The sequence below is a fragment of the Sphaeramia orbicularis genome, chromosome 15, assembly GCF_902148855.1.
Source record: "Sphaeramia orbicularis chromosome 15, fSphaOr1.1, whole genome shotgun sequence".
Taxonomy (NCBI): Eukaryota; Metazoa; Chordata; class Actinopteri; order Kurtiformes; family Apogonidae; genus Sphaeramia; species Sphaeramia orbicularis.
In genome coordinates this window covers 25,596,531-25,614,019 of record NC_043971.1, presented here as the reverse complement: position 1 = coordinate 25,614,019, position 17,489 = coordinate 25,596,531, and the positions used below count along the sequence as shown (strand labels likewise).

The 17,489-nt window shown below is 37.4% G+C and overlaps 1 protein-coding gene across 2 annotated transcripts in view; it reads left to right on the top strand.

Annotated features, from left to right (window-relative positions):
- The window catches only part of wdpcp (WD repeat containing planar cell polarity effector), a 78,640-nt gene extending 62,124 nt beyond the window's left edge, over positions 1 to 16,516 (top strand). For both annotated transcript variants that reach the window (XM_030155771.1, XM_030155770.1), the window contains exons 15-18: positions 6,517 to 6,625; positions 11,285 to 11,376; positions 14,382 to 14,413; positions 16,058 to 16,516. In XM_030155771.1, coding sequence (XP_030011631.1) covers positions 6,517 to 6,625; positions 11,285 to 11,376; positions 14,382 to 14,413; positions 16,058 to 16,108 — 284 coding nt within the window. In that variant the 3' untranslated portion in view covers positions 16,109 to 16,516. The remainder of the gene's footprint in view (positions 1 to 6,516; positions 6,626 to 11,284; positions 11,377 to 14,381; positions 14,414 to 16,057) is intronic.
- The last annotated feature ends 973 nt before the right edge of the window (positions 16,517 to 17,489 follow it).

Sequence of the window (17,489 nt, the reverse complement as noted above, 5' to 3'; positions counted from 1 at the left end):
GTATATAATAGTGTGTATAATCACTCATTCAATTCTGAACTCTCTTTTTGAAAAATATAGTTTGCAATTTGGCCACTGTCATGTTGGCTTTTTAGAGTCAGAAGTGACCGTATTTGGACAAAAGGGGTCAGAAGTAAGCTAATGTTAAGCATTAGCCTACTAACATGGGAAAAGAGAAAACATCATCAAACACTGTGTAACAAAGTCGTTATATAGCCTTGTTAGTGGAACCTGTTAACAACAAGCACAGCTGAGCTGTCAGTCAGTCTTTTATTTGGTAAACTGAATCTCCTCCTTATCTGATCCTTGTCTCTTATTTTCAATTCAAAGTGTTTTTTTCTCTCAGTAAGTGTAACAAATTACAGTTACATTTATTTTATAATGGATGTTTGTCTGTATATGTTAGCCCGGCAATGAAGTGATGAAACATCCTAGGTGTTCCCCACCTTCGCACGGTGGTAACTGGGATAGGCTCCAGCATCCAAACGACCCTCTCAAGGATTGAAGAGTTCAGAAAATGAATAAATGAGTGAATATAATTTAGTTATGTAACACTGTGGCATATAACTAGCCCAAAACTGAAGGAGAGGATACTGACACTGTTTTCCATGCAAAGGTCATGATGGTTAAACTGATGCCTTGTAGGGGACAAAATGTTAGTCTCCACAATTTACCTCACAACATTGTAGAGTTAAGACTTGTTTTAAGGTTAGGTTACAGCTATCTTAAGGTCAGGGTAAGGGTTAGGTTTAGGGATTATGTGGTTATGGTTAAGGTTTGAACAAGTCATCAGGAAATGAGTGTGAGTCAATGTAATGTCTCCTAATTGGGCTTAATATACTTAGAATTAGTGACATTGCATGCGTGTCCTATATGCTGTGTGTCAACGTTCAGGCCAACAAATAGAACATTTTAACAGAGTGAAAAAGACAGGTCATGAATAATGAGTGGCTCCTGTCAAACTGAGGCCTCCAGTGAACAGGTGTCTCACTTTACATACACACATAGACTACATACATGTTTTACTAACATGGAGGTAGGGGTTCCTCCAGTTCTTTTAATATATAGATTTTTCTTTGTAAGGCAAGGCAAGACAAGGCAAGTTTATTTGTATAGCACATTTCAGCAACAAGGCAATTCAAGGTGCTTCACACAGGACATTGAAATAAAAGAAACAAAAAGAAACACATTTAAAACATTATAAAAGAAACATGTAAAAGGTGATTAAAAACAGCAAGTAAGAAAACAACACATAAAATTAAAAAAATAAATAAATAAATAAAACACACATATTACACACACATATTGTAGATTTGCTTTAATGAAGTTAGAGTAAAGACAATAAATTAGAGTGAAAACAAGTAAATTATTTGTTCACCTAATTGTCTGCAAAGGGAAATTTGAGCTCTGTGTTTTACTCATCCCAGTACATCAGGGGTGGGGGGTGCCCGGGAACAACTCCACAACTAAACCAGTACCTTGGTTCAATACATTGAGAGAAGAATTAACCTACATATGTGTTTTTGTTGGTGGGAAAACCAGAGTACCCAGAAAAAACACATGCAATATGGGGAGAAAACCAAACTCTACATAAAAAAACCTCTCCTCTAACCCAGAAACCTCATACAAACTCAGTATCAGGAGTGTTCAGTGGACTATCAAATGACATTAGGCACAACCTTTTTCCTTTAATAGAAGTCATACCTGAGGTTGTAAATACTGGTGTATTTAGTTGTTGTTTTGTGTCATAGTAAAATAACATTTTTATTCATTACCACTTTTTGACGAGCATCACTTGTTTGTCCTTCCACGCTGACTAAACACACACTGTGTCTTCAGTCCCACCCATGCAGTGACGGTAACCTTTAGCCCCAAGTGATGAACTGTCTCACACACAAGACGCTGAAATTTGTTTGTATTGCGTCACTTTCACATGCTGTAAATCAAGCTCGTCAAAGACACATGCAGTTATGTAAATATGTGTGTGTTTACAGATGGGCGTTTGAAGGAGGGTCATCCTGCATGAACAGACCATTCATTATGTTTGTAGTCATGAGTGGTCAAACAAAAAAGTAGAAATTTACCTGTTTTGTAATTGCAAATGAGGTGTTCCCAACAGTGACATCCTGTTGTCGTCCTGTACAAACAACAAAAGACTTTAACATCATTGATGCAAATACACACAGAAACTTAAATATGCACACAGCTACACTACTTTAAGATGCTATATATAACAATATAACATTTATTAATGTAATAGTTGATCAAGTACACTCCAGAAACAATTTGATTCCTTAACTTATAGATGATCCTTAATGAATGATGTCAATTGTATTAATGTGCAAAACTGATGCAACAGGTTGTATTGGATTGGATATTATATTTTTTTAAGCTACACATGCTATATATCATTACATTACATTACAATTACTAATCTTCAAAGTCAGTCATTTTATATTAATGATTAAAATGTTCATAACTGCAAAAATCTATTGCAGTAAAATAAGTGCACGTCATTTCACCCACTTTACTTTTTTGGGGTGGTCGCTCCAAAACAATCACACTGGTCTCACATATACAGTCGCGGAAAAAATTATTAGACCATCCAAAGTCATCAAAAACAATGGTTATGCAATCAAGTACTAACTCCTGTGTATATCATGTGACTAAAACAGACAGAAAAGAAAACATGGAATGCCTAAAAGCACTGTTTTTGGCAGCACAATGCTGTAGATATTGATGTAAGAACTGAAGTGATTTTGGTTATTATCAAGAAAACCATGGAAAATGAATAGATATCAGCTCTGAAATTAAACTCTTATGAGCTATTTTTGTTGTTATTATATTTGTCCAAACAGATGTACCTTTAGTTGTATCAGGCTTTGGAAGAAAACAAGGGTGGTCTATTATTTTTTTCCAGGACTGTATGACAATGAAGAGCTTGTATATCCTGGAGGAATACCAAGTAGAAACGTTACATTAAAAGAGCCTCTGAGATGACCCCCCCATGAAGGGAGGCCGTACAGATCTACAACTTGTTATATGAACCTTGTTGCCTGTAAATTCAACAGAATAGACCCCAGAAAGAACAGAAGGACACCGTTTGGAAAAGAACATCAGAGCTTCTTTTTCTTATAGTTATGACAGGAGAATGGGTTTGAACTGGACTCATATCCATGGGTTTTTTTAATCATATTTTCACTCCTGTCTCTAAATGGCAACCAGCATTTTTACCGTAGAGCGCAGTGGTTTGGAATGATAGTAAACACTTGATTTCAGATGTGGACAGACCAAAACACAGTGCTGAGTGAGCTTAAGCTAACCATTCGCTTCAGCCTCTGTGAATCCGGATGAACACAGATGGGTGTATCCCAGCTTCATGTTCATACACATTTGCAGCAGCAGCAGCAGCAGGGAACTGTTCAGTACTTTCCTCCCTGAGAAACTCAGCAATTCTGCAGAAGCAGTTGAGGATTAAACTCTTTGCTTAAGAGCATCTTTTCAAGTACTTGAGGAGGAAAACCAGAGAACTCTTCATCTGTTTTCCCTCCATGTACAAAGTCCACATCTTGAGATTCTAGTTCCATACATAAGACTTGGCTTTACTAGATTTCAACTAAGCCATCGAATGTAGGACTTGGATTGAATCGTGTGTTTCTTGAGAATGAGAAAACAATCATCTGTGTTCTTTCAGTGCCGTTCATAGGCACAGAGTGAGAATAGCAGATCTACAGCATCGTAACATGCAAGAAAATAAAAACAATTTGATTTATTATAGAAGAGCATATGTTGTTGTTGCTTCTCTGAAAGCATAATTTTCCTCCTCAATACCAGATCAAGTTTTTATTGAAGGTAGATTTGTTTTCCGACACACCGACATCAGCTGGTCTTTAAATCAGATTGGACAGAGATGCAGTGTTTTTCCTCAGATTTATATGGATCCATTGTAAACCCCATTGAACAGAAATTCTGTCTTTGCATACACACGCACTCTTGTACAGCATGAACACACATTAGAGAACACACACTTCAGCTTTGAAACGGTTCCTTTTTATAACAGCATTGGAAATCGCTTATAGCTGTCTGGCTGACAAGTGTGTTGATTTGGGTAGATACGGCATTGTGAGAGGCGTAGTAGCGAACAAGTGCGAGGGAAGGCCTCTTTCTCTCCTCTCTATCTCTTTTCTTTTGAGTAGCATTTTGCCAAGAGGAGAAGCCAAGTTGGTTGCCGGCTCGTCTGTCTCCCCCTCACAAAGGCTGATGTGACTGCAGGGCCTTTCAGTGGGCAAAGAGACAAGAGCTTTATCTTAAGATCCACTTCTCCACCTCCTCTCGCTCTCTCTTTTCTTGGTCGTTATGGTAAAAGCCTGTTAGCTCCGGTGTGGTGAAGAAAAGAGCCGCTTGTTTCTGCTCCCCTCTCCCCTGGTTGCTCTGCTCGCATGATCTCCAATCGCGTTCGACTTCTGTCTCGGTGCTAAAACTTTAGAAACAGCATTGTTAAGGAATCAAGGCGGAATAAACAAAAGACTAAACTCTAATACATGCAGAAGTCTACAGTGAAGCGTGTTGATATGATAAGGTATATCTTGTACAATCATATCTGGGTGCTTCTATGAAACTGGTCTCCAAGAACAGGACATGGGGGCTAAGAATTCAAAGAAGATGTAGATTAATGTTATGAAGCAAGTTTGGAAGCACTTTGGGTCTATTTTAAAAATAAATATTTACTGAGATAAAAGAGAAATTATTTTTCAGATAAAACATTTTTATATTATTTTTATACAAAAATCCGCGTGTAATATGGTAAAAAGGACATGAAAATTACGTGCATTTTAGGACTCAAAGTAATTATGCAAGGCAGAGTGTTTCACAAAAATGACCACTGTTGCAATGAATGGACAGGTTCTGCATGTAATGCAAGTGGACACAATGGGTTACATGCGAAACCTGAAATAAGACTGCAGATTCATGAAAAACCCACATGTCTAGATTAGAAAAACCACCAGGATCCTCAAATTTAACACAGTGTCTTTATTTATAGTGGTATATAAGAGGATTTCAAGCGATGTTGTCCAGATAAAATGCACTGACACCTAGGTAGCTTTTCCTATTCCAAGTTTGGTCCTATTTTTGGCCCCAATATTTTATTCAAAATGCATTAATTTTGGGATGGCTCAGAGCAAGAGTATAATTTTTTTGCATTTATCTGAGGTCATCATTAGGTACATCCTGGGGGGAAATATGTCTAAATTTCTCTTTTATTATTGGGTCTAAAAAGCTGGCAAAGTGCCAGGTACCAAAATGACCCCAGTTCCATAGAAGCACTGATATGTCTACAGTATGTATTTTAATGTCAGTCCTTACAATGGGTTTAGATCTCACTAAAAGAAAAGTGGACTGCTCCAAGGATAAATGCTTCAAATGGAAACAAACAGAATATATCACACTGCAATAATTATAACATAGGAGCGTTTTTGTGCTAACCTGCCAAGAAACTACAGATGCAGTTTAGCAGTTTTGCTAACTCTGACGTATTTACATTGGTATTATAGACTGTGGTCATTAATGTGCAATTCAGTTTTGCTTGTTGTGTAATGACAATATAATGGTGTCATGTCAAGTGTGTGTATGATCAGATAATCAACTGTACCTTTACTTAATGCACTGTTTTCAGTTCAGTTTGTTAACCTTAACAATGGCAATCTCTCAGGCGTTGCATTTTGCACTTTACAGCATTCAAATTCCTGTAACTCCTGAACCGTTTGCACTATTCACAAAATTCAAACAGCACTGGAAAGCTGAGATCCTGTGCTTTTCAACACTATATAACACTCTATTACAAGTAGAAAGGAACTGTTTCAGAGACTTCCACACAGGCTAAAAAAAACACCAAGAAGTAACAAAAAGTATGAAGCCATAATATGGATACTGAATGTTCAAGACCAAAAAACATGTTTGAGCAGATGTGAAATAGTTGAAAGTATATTTTTCCAATGTCAAAAAGTTTCGTTCTGGACATTTAAAGTTGTTTCTGATAATAAACATGCTAAAAACTTTCTTTTTTTTTTTTTTACAAAAACACATTGTTTTAAGCATTTATTGTTTGTAACAATGATAAGTAATGGCCACATTTTGAAAGTTAAGTTCTTCCTGAAAACAAACATGCAAAAGAATTGGCAAAAAAGACATTTTCTGACACTTTTACTGCGAAGAAAATATGAAGACATTTAGCCGGCCTGTTATAATTAAAAAGGTTAAATTCTATTTCATTACATTTACTTAGCAGATGCTGTGGTCCAAAACCTGTAATTGTTAATAATGTTTCAGCCTCCATAGAAACAAGAAGTGATGTTATAATCATGCATCACTTAAGAATGAAACAGGTAAAAACATGTTCAGTTGAGTAAAGTAATTCTCAAGAGCATTTAACTCGGTTTGAGCATGAGACTAAATGGGTTACTTGTTCTCCATTAACCCTCATCTTTTGTTTGTTTACATGCTTGTCTTTCCTAAAAGATTTCCTGCGAGGACCTAATGGCGAGTGCACTTCCAGCCTCGGGGACAGACAGACAGAGAGGAACCAAAGTGCAACAGGACCTTCATATTCAAACATTCCCACAACAAAGTGAGTTATTGAGTGTGTGTCTGATCAAGTTACACCATTTGTGGTTCTTTTCATGTTATGCACAGTAGTGTGTGATTATGGGTGTTTAAACCTGTTACGGAAAGTTACTCTAGTTACTGCAGTTACTCTAATTTATTACCTGACCCCAATTTCATGATACAAAGGTGACGCCAGATTACATAACTTACTGCATTTCATTCATAAAAGAAAAAAAAAATCTGTATAAAAGCTGGGTGTCTAATAATGGCCCGGGGTGCGGTCGACAGGAATGAATACAGGCTGGAGGAAAAAAAAGGAGGATAAACTCTTCGCGTTTGTGTACGTGACATTTTTTAAACAAAATTTCCATACCTTACCTTTTAATATTGAAATCGTGATCTTTTGCCTTTGCTTTTGCATGAAACGGTGTCAGTGTCATCCATCTTAATTTTTAGAGGAAAGAGCTGCAGAAGGAAGTTTAGTCTTGCATTAAAACTGGGGTGCTTGATAGTGTTAAGGTATAACTGGTAAAAAAAAAATTCATATGTATCATTCAGCGTATTGAAATAAGTGATATTAATTCTACCCACTTCTGTGTACTGCATTATCATGGTGTAGAAAATCTACCCCATAACATAGACTCCAGCTAATCACAGGTGATTTTAGGGAAGAAGGGGTGTTAAATACATGAGTCAAGAGTTCAGCATCAGGGTACAGTCATGTATGACTCACAAATGAGGCTGTTTGCTGTTGTGGATTACTTATTTAAACTGCCATTATCTGATTTTAGCCACTACATTTTTATATATACATATGTATATATATATGTATATATATATGTATATATATATGTGTATATATATATATGTATGTATATATATATGTATATATATATATATATATATATATATATATATATATATATATATATATATATATATATATGTATATGTATATGTGTGTGTGTGTATATATGTATATGTATATATATATATATATATATATATATATATATATATATATATGTATATATATATATATATATATATATATATATATATATATATATATATGTATGTATATGTATATATATATATATATATATATATATATATATATATGTATATATGTATATATATATATATATATATATATATATATGTATATATATATATATATATATATATATGTGTATATATGTATATGTATGTGTATATATATATATATATATATATATGTATATATGTATGTATATATGTATATATATTAATGTCTTTGACAAAATGTGTTTTGTAGTCATCTATAAACAAGCAATTTCAGATACTGTATGGGAACCTGGCACACATGGGAGATGTTTCCCCTCAAGGTTTTCGTTGTGCTTTTATAAAAGTGTCTATTTTAATCTAGACCACGATCTTTTTACCAAACCTGATCTGCTAGTTTTGGTGCCTAAACCTAAACAAATGACTGAAAACTGAAACTATTAAGTGAAAATCTAAAAATAGCTTTAGCAGTTAGTTTCTCTTATTGACAGTTCTGTGTACTGCAGTTTCAACCTTCTCTACAAGTGGACTTTCTAGAGGTTTTCTGCCAGGGAACCTCAAAATTTCCAGTAATGAATCTTACAAGTTTTCCGCAGCATGCTCCTGCAAATATTTCAGAATATAAGCATTGTTAAGAAATGTAACAATTTCTATCATCTGAAGCACTGAGGGCCTTTAACACTTTCAGGAGATGTTGTTTGTATTTACAGTGTAATGAAGTCATTTTAAGAAGCCAAACATAAGCAGATCAAACCAAAGCATCATAGTGAAATAACCAACTATACTTCACTAACAGAGATTTAGAAATAAAGACCTGCTCCAAATAAAGGCCTGTTACCATCTGAAGTTGAAAATAATAAAGGCCCGTGGTCGCTAGTTGAGGAAATGTGGCATTTAGTTCATCAAACAATTTATGATTAATCATGATTAATCACTTTAAGTTGTATGCTCTGCCCCACGGTAATACTCCATTGTCTCTAAATGAATTGTACGAGTGTCAGTGGCCAAATGACCCAGCTGCAGCCTAAAAGCTTTCACTCCCAGTGACATTTCAAATGTCAAAGCCACATCAGTTCCGGGTCTTACGCTTCCAGGCTGCCACAGCGATCCCAACACTGAACCGAGAGCTGTTTAGCCACATTTAAAACGCCACCGGGGTCCATTTCCAGCACGGTGCAGTCTCTGGAGTGCAGACACATCTCACTGTTACAGAGTGATTGTTTAATACTCTGGTCTACATGAATGACGTGTTGAAACAGTGTGACTAAAGACACATTGAAAGCATCCCTCTCTTTGTCTCACACACACACACACACTCACTCACAACAGACATACAAATATAGCCATCCATGTCTGTATTATTGTGGGATGAGGAGTGGGGGAAGTGATGGAAGGGCTATTCCTTGTCATACCCCAACTAACATATTGGAGTATTTATATAGGATTTGTGTGTATTAGATAAAAAGGCGCTCTTGTTCTTTTCATCCTCATAGGCTTTTCATGGCTGTTTGACTGTAACACTGATGACTCTCTGCACCCCTCCACCTCCACCCCCTCCACTCTGCATTTCTCTAAGCCCCCTCCATCCATCCCAAATCCCTTCCTATCGGCCAATTTAAACAAGCCGAGTCCAGGGAGAGAGAGAAAGAGACACAGAGAGATGCTCTGTCCTAAGCTCTTTTTAAAAACAGTAAAAGGAATAAGAAGGGGGGAAAAGAGTGGTAAAGAGGGTTAGGGCAATTTGGCAGCCAAAAGCCTGGTCGTACTTCCTCAGGTCTTCTCCTGCACCGTTGACAGTGGCTAAGAAAGCAGATCCCCAAACCTCCCCAAAGATAATAGCCACAAAGACGAAAAAGACAAAAGCCTTTGCCTTTTTATTGCACAATTTCCCCCCTTCCTTTAGAATGTGTTTTATATCGGAGCCCCCCCTCCCCTTCTCCTTCGTAATCTGGTCTCCGATGAAGTTTCATTGTTTCTCATGTGAAGCCAATGACAGCTTAACTGAGATGGAGTAGGGGAGGCATTATAGCGCGGGCGTTTTCCCGTTTGGCTCACCGAGAAAAGAGCAGAGAAAGAGAGGGAGGAGAGTACAATAGCAGTTTGGGGGCTCCTCGCAGATTCCCACATTCCCAAATCCGACTCTGTGCACGGAGAAGTGAGAGAGAGCGAGACAGAAATCTGGGAAGCATCCCAACGCTGCTTTGATTGCTGCTGGCCCTCAGCTGTTTACCCCACCGTCAGCGTTGTAAGGGAAAATTCTGTCCATTTTCAATTTCACTATGCAGAGGCTGTTGGAAGAAGAGCAGCAGACTCATATTTAACAAGTATATTTTTACATTTGATTTGATATTCATATTTAGAAACTGTGAAAAAGGAGGGTTTCAGTGTTTTACTCCATTTAGATGACGATGATGATGAGAAATATGTCAGACTCCATGTTTGTCAGTGAAACCTTACTGTTCTTCACCTTTAATTATCAACTATTAAGTGAGGGTTTTACAATAGCTTAATTTTAATCATGTTTAAAGACTTATCTGCTGAATTTTCCCAGTGGCAAAAGGTTATTGCTAGTAAAAGAAGGACGAAAAGTTGTCTATTTAAGAATATTTTCCCCTAAGACATATGTTTTAATACTCCTCAGTGAAATTAAAGTACAAACTTTGGATTCCTTGCCTGTTGGTCATGTGTTGGTATACACCTTCTGTATTGTCTCAAAAAAAAAAAAAAAAAAAGAAAAAAAAAAACCTCTCCTCTTGAATTTAACTAAATAAATGAGTAAGGTCCTTTCATTGGTTCATTTCATTCATTACTGCAATGACTAATGTTTCAGCTGCAACAAGTTAGTTTACTTCAATGAAATTATTGAACAGCAGCATCTTGAAACATCTTCACTGTGTCTCCCAGGTTTCTGATTTGTCCTTTTGGATCTTGTATTTCTACATAAAAGGCAGGGACTGGAAGAGGAAACCAGGCAAACAACTATCAATTTGATACAGAGCATAGAGATTGGACTGAGTTTCAACGGAAAAAGGTCATGTGGTCTGATGAGTCTAGACTGACCCTGTTCCAGAGTGATGGGTGTGTCAGGATGAGAAGAGAGGCAGATAAAGTGATTACCCATAATGCCTTGTGCCTACCGTACAAGTCTGTGGGAACAGTGTTATGATCTAGGGTTGCTTCAGTTGGTCAGGTCTAGGCTCAGCAATATTATGTGTCCAGAAAATGACACAAAGACATGTTGTGAATGTGTGGGAAAGTGGCTCAATGAAATAAAGAAGAAAATCAATGGTGTTTTAGCTAGGTTATGTCCGAAGAAATGTGTGAGAAAGAATGTATATATTTTTCCTGGTGCTTTTCCAGCCTGCCTAGAAAAAAACTGTAACAAAAACATTGAACACTGATATGTTTACTTGAAGATCTGAATTGGAGAAGAATCTAATTCTGCAGTCCAATAGTCTGCTTCAGTACAGGAGACAGAGGAAAGACTCAAAGTTAGCTTATTCACCAAGTAAGAGAAACATCCACACATTTGTCTTTGTAATGTTGATGTACAACTTGAAGCTTTTTTTCATTATTCCGTTAGAAAAGTGAAGTATGGGATGCAACAGTTGTCTAATCATCCTTTTTTTTCTCTCAGTTCTGGGCCAAGAGCCAGTCAGAGGAGACCACAGCCTGAAAACATTCGTGTGACCGTCAACACAGACGCCTTCAGGTCATTGAGACACACAGGTATGTGATATCTGATATTAAATATATGTCTGTGAGAAAATCGTTACCTAATGCTGGAGTTGGATCTCTGAACAAAAGCTTCACCTTGAGCTTCATTCACTCAGATGTGGATGCACTAAATACAGTACATTCACCAGGTATTTGGATCCTACAGGTCTTCCCTCTGTAGCTTGGATGTCATCTTCTTGTAAGTCTTGTTCCACTTGACGAATGCCCATTTCCTCCTTGGCCAGCCACTCACCCTGTTGAATTGTGGGTAGTTTCTGTTCTTTTCTCCACCAAAGCTTCTACTGAGCAGGGAAGTGTTGCTGGCCTTTCTCACTAGTCATGTGAATGACTGAGGCCAGGCTCACTTTTGGGTTTTCTGCAACCAGTTTGGATCAATCTGCCTTTGTGTGTGGGCTGTTCAGGGCAGCTTTTACAGCCAACTCAATTACAACTACAACAGCCTTCATTTCTTTGTATGCATGTTGTACAGGCTGATGCTCTACCACCTTTTTTTCTGATTTCATTCACATTTCATGATCTGAGGATTGTATATTTGGTCAAAGTCAGGGTTGACTGACTCAGATCAATGAGGTGAGTCAGACATTATCAGCATCTTCAATAACTGTATCTCATGCATCTCTAAATGGATGGTAGGTAGGTACAGTTGTGCTCATAAGTTTACATACCCTGACAGAATGCGCATGTGACGGTTTTAGATGTTTCAACATGACAATGACCCAAAACACAAGGCCAAGTTGACCTGTCATTATGGGCCACAGCAGAAAAAAGTGAAGGTAAAGGAGTGTCCATCTCAGTCTCCTGACCTCAATATCATTGAGCCACTTTGGGGAGGTCTCAAATGTGCAGTTCATGCAAGAAAACCCAAACTCTTAAAGGAACTGAAGATGTTTGGCCAAGAGGAACAGGCAGCTTTAAGAAGAAGCTATTAAGAACTAGGGTATGTAAACTTCTGATCAGGGTCATTTGGATAGCTTCTGTTGTCAGTATGATTTTAAAAGAGCAAACACATTTGTTTGATCATAAATGGCTTCACCCAACCACTAGCCATGAGTGAAAGAAAAGTTTTTCTAATATCATTCATATTCTCTGAAAAATGGCCAAAGAATCACAAATTCTGCTAGGGTATGTAAACTTATGAGCACGACTGTTGGTAGGTCCAACTTTAAGATATTATTAAGATTCATTGGCTTCATTTTGTTACTCATGCATTTGCCCTTTAGATCAATCCCTGCTTTTATCGACGGACTATTGACAAAGTCAGAACACCTGTAGGAAATGTTTGCAACTTTCAAGGCTTAAATTAACTCCATTGCTGGATAAAATCTTAACTTGGTAACCTCTCAGGTCCAATTGCCCCTAGTACCAGCATCCATCTATGTTTCCATGCAACGTTTGTAGAAATATACACATTCTATGCATTCACGTAACCAGAAGAACATCAGCTAAAACCTTAACAAAACCAATTTTTGGACAACAGGACACAATCCAAACAACCACTTAAATGGGCAAATATCGAAAACAAGCTGACAGCCGAAGACTGGAGTACGTCACAAATAATTTCATTAAACAGACCAATGCAACAAACTTTGCACCACTAAGTTAACACTGAGCAGATCCAACGGTACTATTTATATGTATCTATATTTATTATACAGTATTATTTCTGCCAAAGAAGAGCAAAAATAAAGATTACATTATGAAGTGATGATGATGAATTTTGTCTTATCTTTGCTGGTTTCTGATCATAACTTGGTTTTACATGAAGGAACCATCTACTATCAGCTATTGTATTGTTTTGTGTTACATTGAAATGATTCTGACTTCAGACAAATGGTCCAGGGCGTAACCAACCCTGAGAAATGTCCTTTTAGAACTGAAATGTATGTCTTTTTATTTCGTGTAACCTCTGATACTTCAAGTCTTACCTTTGTACCATTTCAGGTCATTCAAAACACTTCAACTTCTTAAATTTCAGTAAAACTGTATTAGTGGTGGTGTATATATTAGGCAAACCTGATCCCCATATGCCTGACATGGACTGGAATCTGAGCTGTCATTTCCCCAAACTGCTGTTAGAGGTGTTAACCTATTCAATACCAAACACTTTGTCTGTTGATGCATTGTCACATATGGAGACTGTACAAACCTGTTGTGTTCCTCTCACCCTTTCAGGAGCTCAGGTCAAAGTCCATCACACCTCAGCTCTAGAGCACATAAATTCTGTTTCTTAGTCAGTCTTCTACTAACTCCTATACTTTTCTTTGCCTCTTTTAAACTAAAACTTGCCTTTAATGCTCACAGTACCACCTACAAAAAGCCTCTTCCATTATTAACACTGACAGACAGAGCCGAGCCATTATAATAAAATCACTGCCTGTCACGTACTGCATGCTGATTTCAGGGTCACACTTTAAGTCCTGCTGCAATTCTCTGGTGACATTGTGTTTTACTCTCTAAATGTAGCCTGAGTGCTCTTCTCTCTCAGTCTCAGATGTCTGCGATGACTAACTGGTCATTTAGGAAAAACACCCATTAGTACAACATCACCACTTCTCTGATCTTTCCTGTCATCGTTTCTGCGCTCTCCATTTTAATAATTCCATTTTTCAGGTGATTAACAATTGTCTCTGTACCAATTCGCACTGTCATTTGATAATCCGGACTGTAGGCTATCGGAGGGAATTTGCATCACGTTTTAAATATCTGTATAAGGCACGGCAGGGTTTTAATGTCAATCATAACCTTATTAACGCAGGGCTCAGAGCAAGAGAGATCGCTGTGAGTGACAACGGTTTACATTTGTTAAAACCCAGAAAAGGCAACGTGTCCGACCTACTGAGTGAGCATGTAACCTGTTCAGACATTCTGCTGTGTGTGTGTGTCTGTGTTTATGTGCTGTAGGGCTGCTGGGTCTGATTATGCATGTCTAATGTTTGTTGAAAAGTGTCAAAGTTGGTTTACTGAACCATCTTCTGTCTTTTTGTTTTGCTCTGCAGGCGGTGGTGATGGCAGCAGGGGTGTGGAAAATGTAAGTCAATTGAGAGAATATTGATTTCATTTTGTGGGGAAATTTACTCCACGCATGGTAATTTTGCAAAAAAACATACTCAGTAGTGCAGTTATGTTAAAATAGACATATGAAACATGTACATAAAGCTGAAAATTACACTTTTGCATTGCAGTTTTCCATTTTAACAATATAAAATGACATAACTCGGCTGTGGTTTAACTCCAGTCGTCTGTTTCAATTCTTCAAACAATTCTCTACTCAGATTACTTTTACATCAATACAAATTCACCTATTTACCACAATTGCAAGTTGAATGTCGACTTAATGTCAGTAAATTCAACTGTAAAAGGGGTGCGTACATGCTGCATCAATGAGATTCACTTCTTAGGTGCTGAAATTTGGTATGAAATGATTCTCTATAACATCTAATCCATTCAGTTTTTGCCATGAAAGAAGTGAAGTTCAGCCCCCAGTCCTATTATGTAATGATGCAGAACATGGAAACGCTTCACAGTGGATTTGTGTGGAGATATTAAAGAATTAAATCAGTGAGATCCTACTTTAAAGGAGTGATATTTTGTTTTTGTTTTTTTAAATGGAATTATGCATTTTAAAACATTTCCCTGTGGTCTACATAAACTGGAAATGCTATGTTTGGGTCTGAATTCATTAATTCAACTCCACAGGTCCATCTTCAACCCTATTTCTGAGTAATGACAACAGGTCGTTTTGAGCGCTGGCCCTTTAAATGCAAATGAGCCACTTCACGCCCCACCCCCCCCAGGTTGTTGGCTGTGCTGCTCTGTCCCGTTCAGCCGCTTGTGTTCGTTAATACAACCAGCAACTGAACATTTTATGTAATCGGCTCAAGTTTGGACATATTTTCAGTATGGACTACAAGTGCTGCTGCTGACAAACAAATATGGTGTACTCGGAGAAATGTTCATCGGAAGTCTTGACCTTATATGTGCAAATGTCGTGACATAACTAGTTATAGACGTAACAAATGGACTCTATGCACAGCCCCACTACTTCCTAAACTTCAGGTGGGTCTTTTATTTCCTGTGTTTTAATATTGGACACACTGATTAATCCACGTATGTCTGCTACTTCTTGTTGTGACTACTGATTAATTAGGCACACCTGGATTAATCAGTACGTCCAATAATAAAAGACAGGACATAAAGGACCCATCTGAAGTTCAGGAAGTAGTGTGGCTGTGCATAGAGTCCGTTAAGAAGGAATTAAAACAGGTTGTAGAAATCCACTCAGTTTCTGACAAAATGAATATAAAGATAGCTTTGCAGCATCTGGAGGGTTCAAAATCAAACTTTATGAACTATTAGGGTCCAAGTACACAAATAAATGGACCAAAGACTTATAAAAGTGGGTTTAGCAAAATATGACCCCTTTAACACCATGATTAATCAGATATCACTGTGATGATTGATGCTCTTCTCAGGTGTAGATGTGTTGGTGAAATAGAGTAAATTTTCTCTGTATAACTTAAAAAAACAGGTCACATGTAGCCTTAAAAAGTATAGAATTAGGGTTTATTGTTAACTGGTACAAAGCAGAAAATGTCTATAAAACACACATTCATTCAAGCAATTTGTGAAAGTTTGTTGTTTTTAACATGTATCTGTTAATGCTCTATTTTAGGAAAATGAAGACCCTGGGATGCTTCATGTGGTGCATTTGGGAACGGTTTGACGACACACACTCATTAAAACAGACTTCCATGTACTAATACTAATTTCTAATCGTGGTACAGAACAGAGGATGCCTGTAGAGTAACTATTTTTGTAAGTTAATTTGTACAATTGTGATAAAGTTTGTACAGTACAGACTCAAAAACAGTGTTTGTTTCATATACAGAAAAACATTTTTATTTTTTTTAAATACCTGTCACTTTATTTATACCATTCCTAACAACCCAAAAACATGGCTTGGTTGTGAATAATTCAGGTTATTTGCTGTCTAAGTAAAGTCTGAACCAAATGAAAACATTTACACCAGGTTTTGCCTTTAAAAACATGACAGAAAATGTTTAAAACCTTGCCATTAATAAGACTGAAAAAATAAAGACTTCTATTATACTTCCATCACTGCTGATATTGAATGTTCAGCTTCCTCTGTGAGTGTGTGTGCTGTTTAAATGTGTGTGTTGTGTGTGTGTGTGTTGGCCAAGATTACGGGCCACAGTTTTATTCATGAATAGGAGCCAACCAGCGACTTTAAAGCATCGCGCGGAGCCCCTTTCCTGAACAGCAGCCATAGCCGTGTCAGAGCTGTCGACGCGCTGCGCTCACCGACTAATCTGACAGCGCCGCGCGAGCCCTAATCCCTCACTGTATCGTAATCTATTTACTTTGCATTCTAAGAGGATTTCCACCAAAAAATATACAAGAAGCGATGTTGGAAATGGACAGAAGATCAGTGAGGATGCTTTTCTGCTCCTTTTTTTTTTTTTGTTTTGTTAGCTTTAAAAAAAAAATCATTGTATGTTTTTTGGGGAGTCAATCCTCTGCGAGAGGGATGGGTGAAAGGAATTACATTTCTGACTGATACTAATACTTCTCTTATGTAAACATCAAAATGTTATATTTCCCCTCTGATGATACAGTCACACTACAGAGGCTGCTGGTGATAAGTGGCATCTGTCGCTGCCTTTAGTGCATCTCTTGACACGTTCATAATTTACAAACCCAGGCTGCATTATCTCCTGATTGTTTGACTTGACAGCTTGGATAAAAGCTGCAAAATTGCTTAACAGCCGAGCACAAGTTCCTCCCATCTCTGTGATGGCCTACACAGTACCCTTTTTGACATGCAAACAGTGAAATCTCTTCTGTCATAATACAGCAAACAAAGTACGAGACCAAATGCTCTCCTCAGTTACCCTTTAAGCAATTATGTCAGCTTTGTAAAATCATAAATAGTTATGCCTCATTTAAAATGTGGCCAGCAGCTTTATTGTAAAACAGTGCCTCACACTCAAATCTTTTGCCATCCGAGATGACTCGCAGAGATAGGCTTATTAGTGGTATTAACATACTGTGCGGCGTGCTGGAGCTGTGAAACGGCCTTGTTA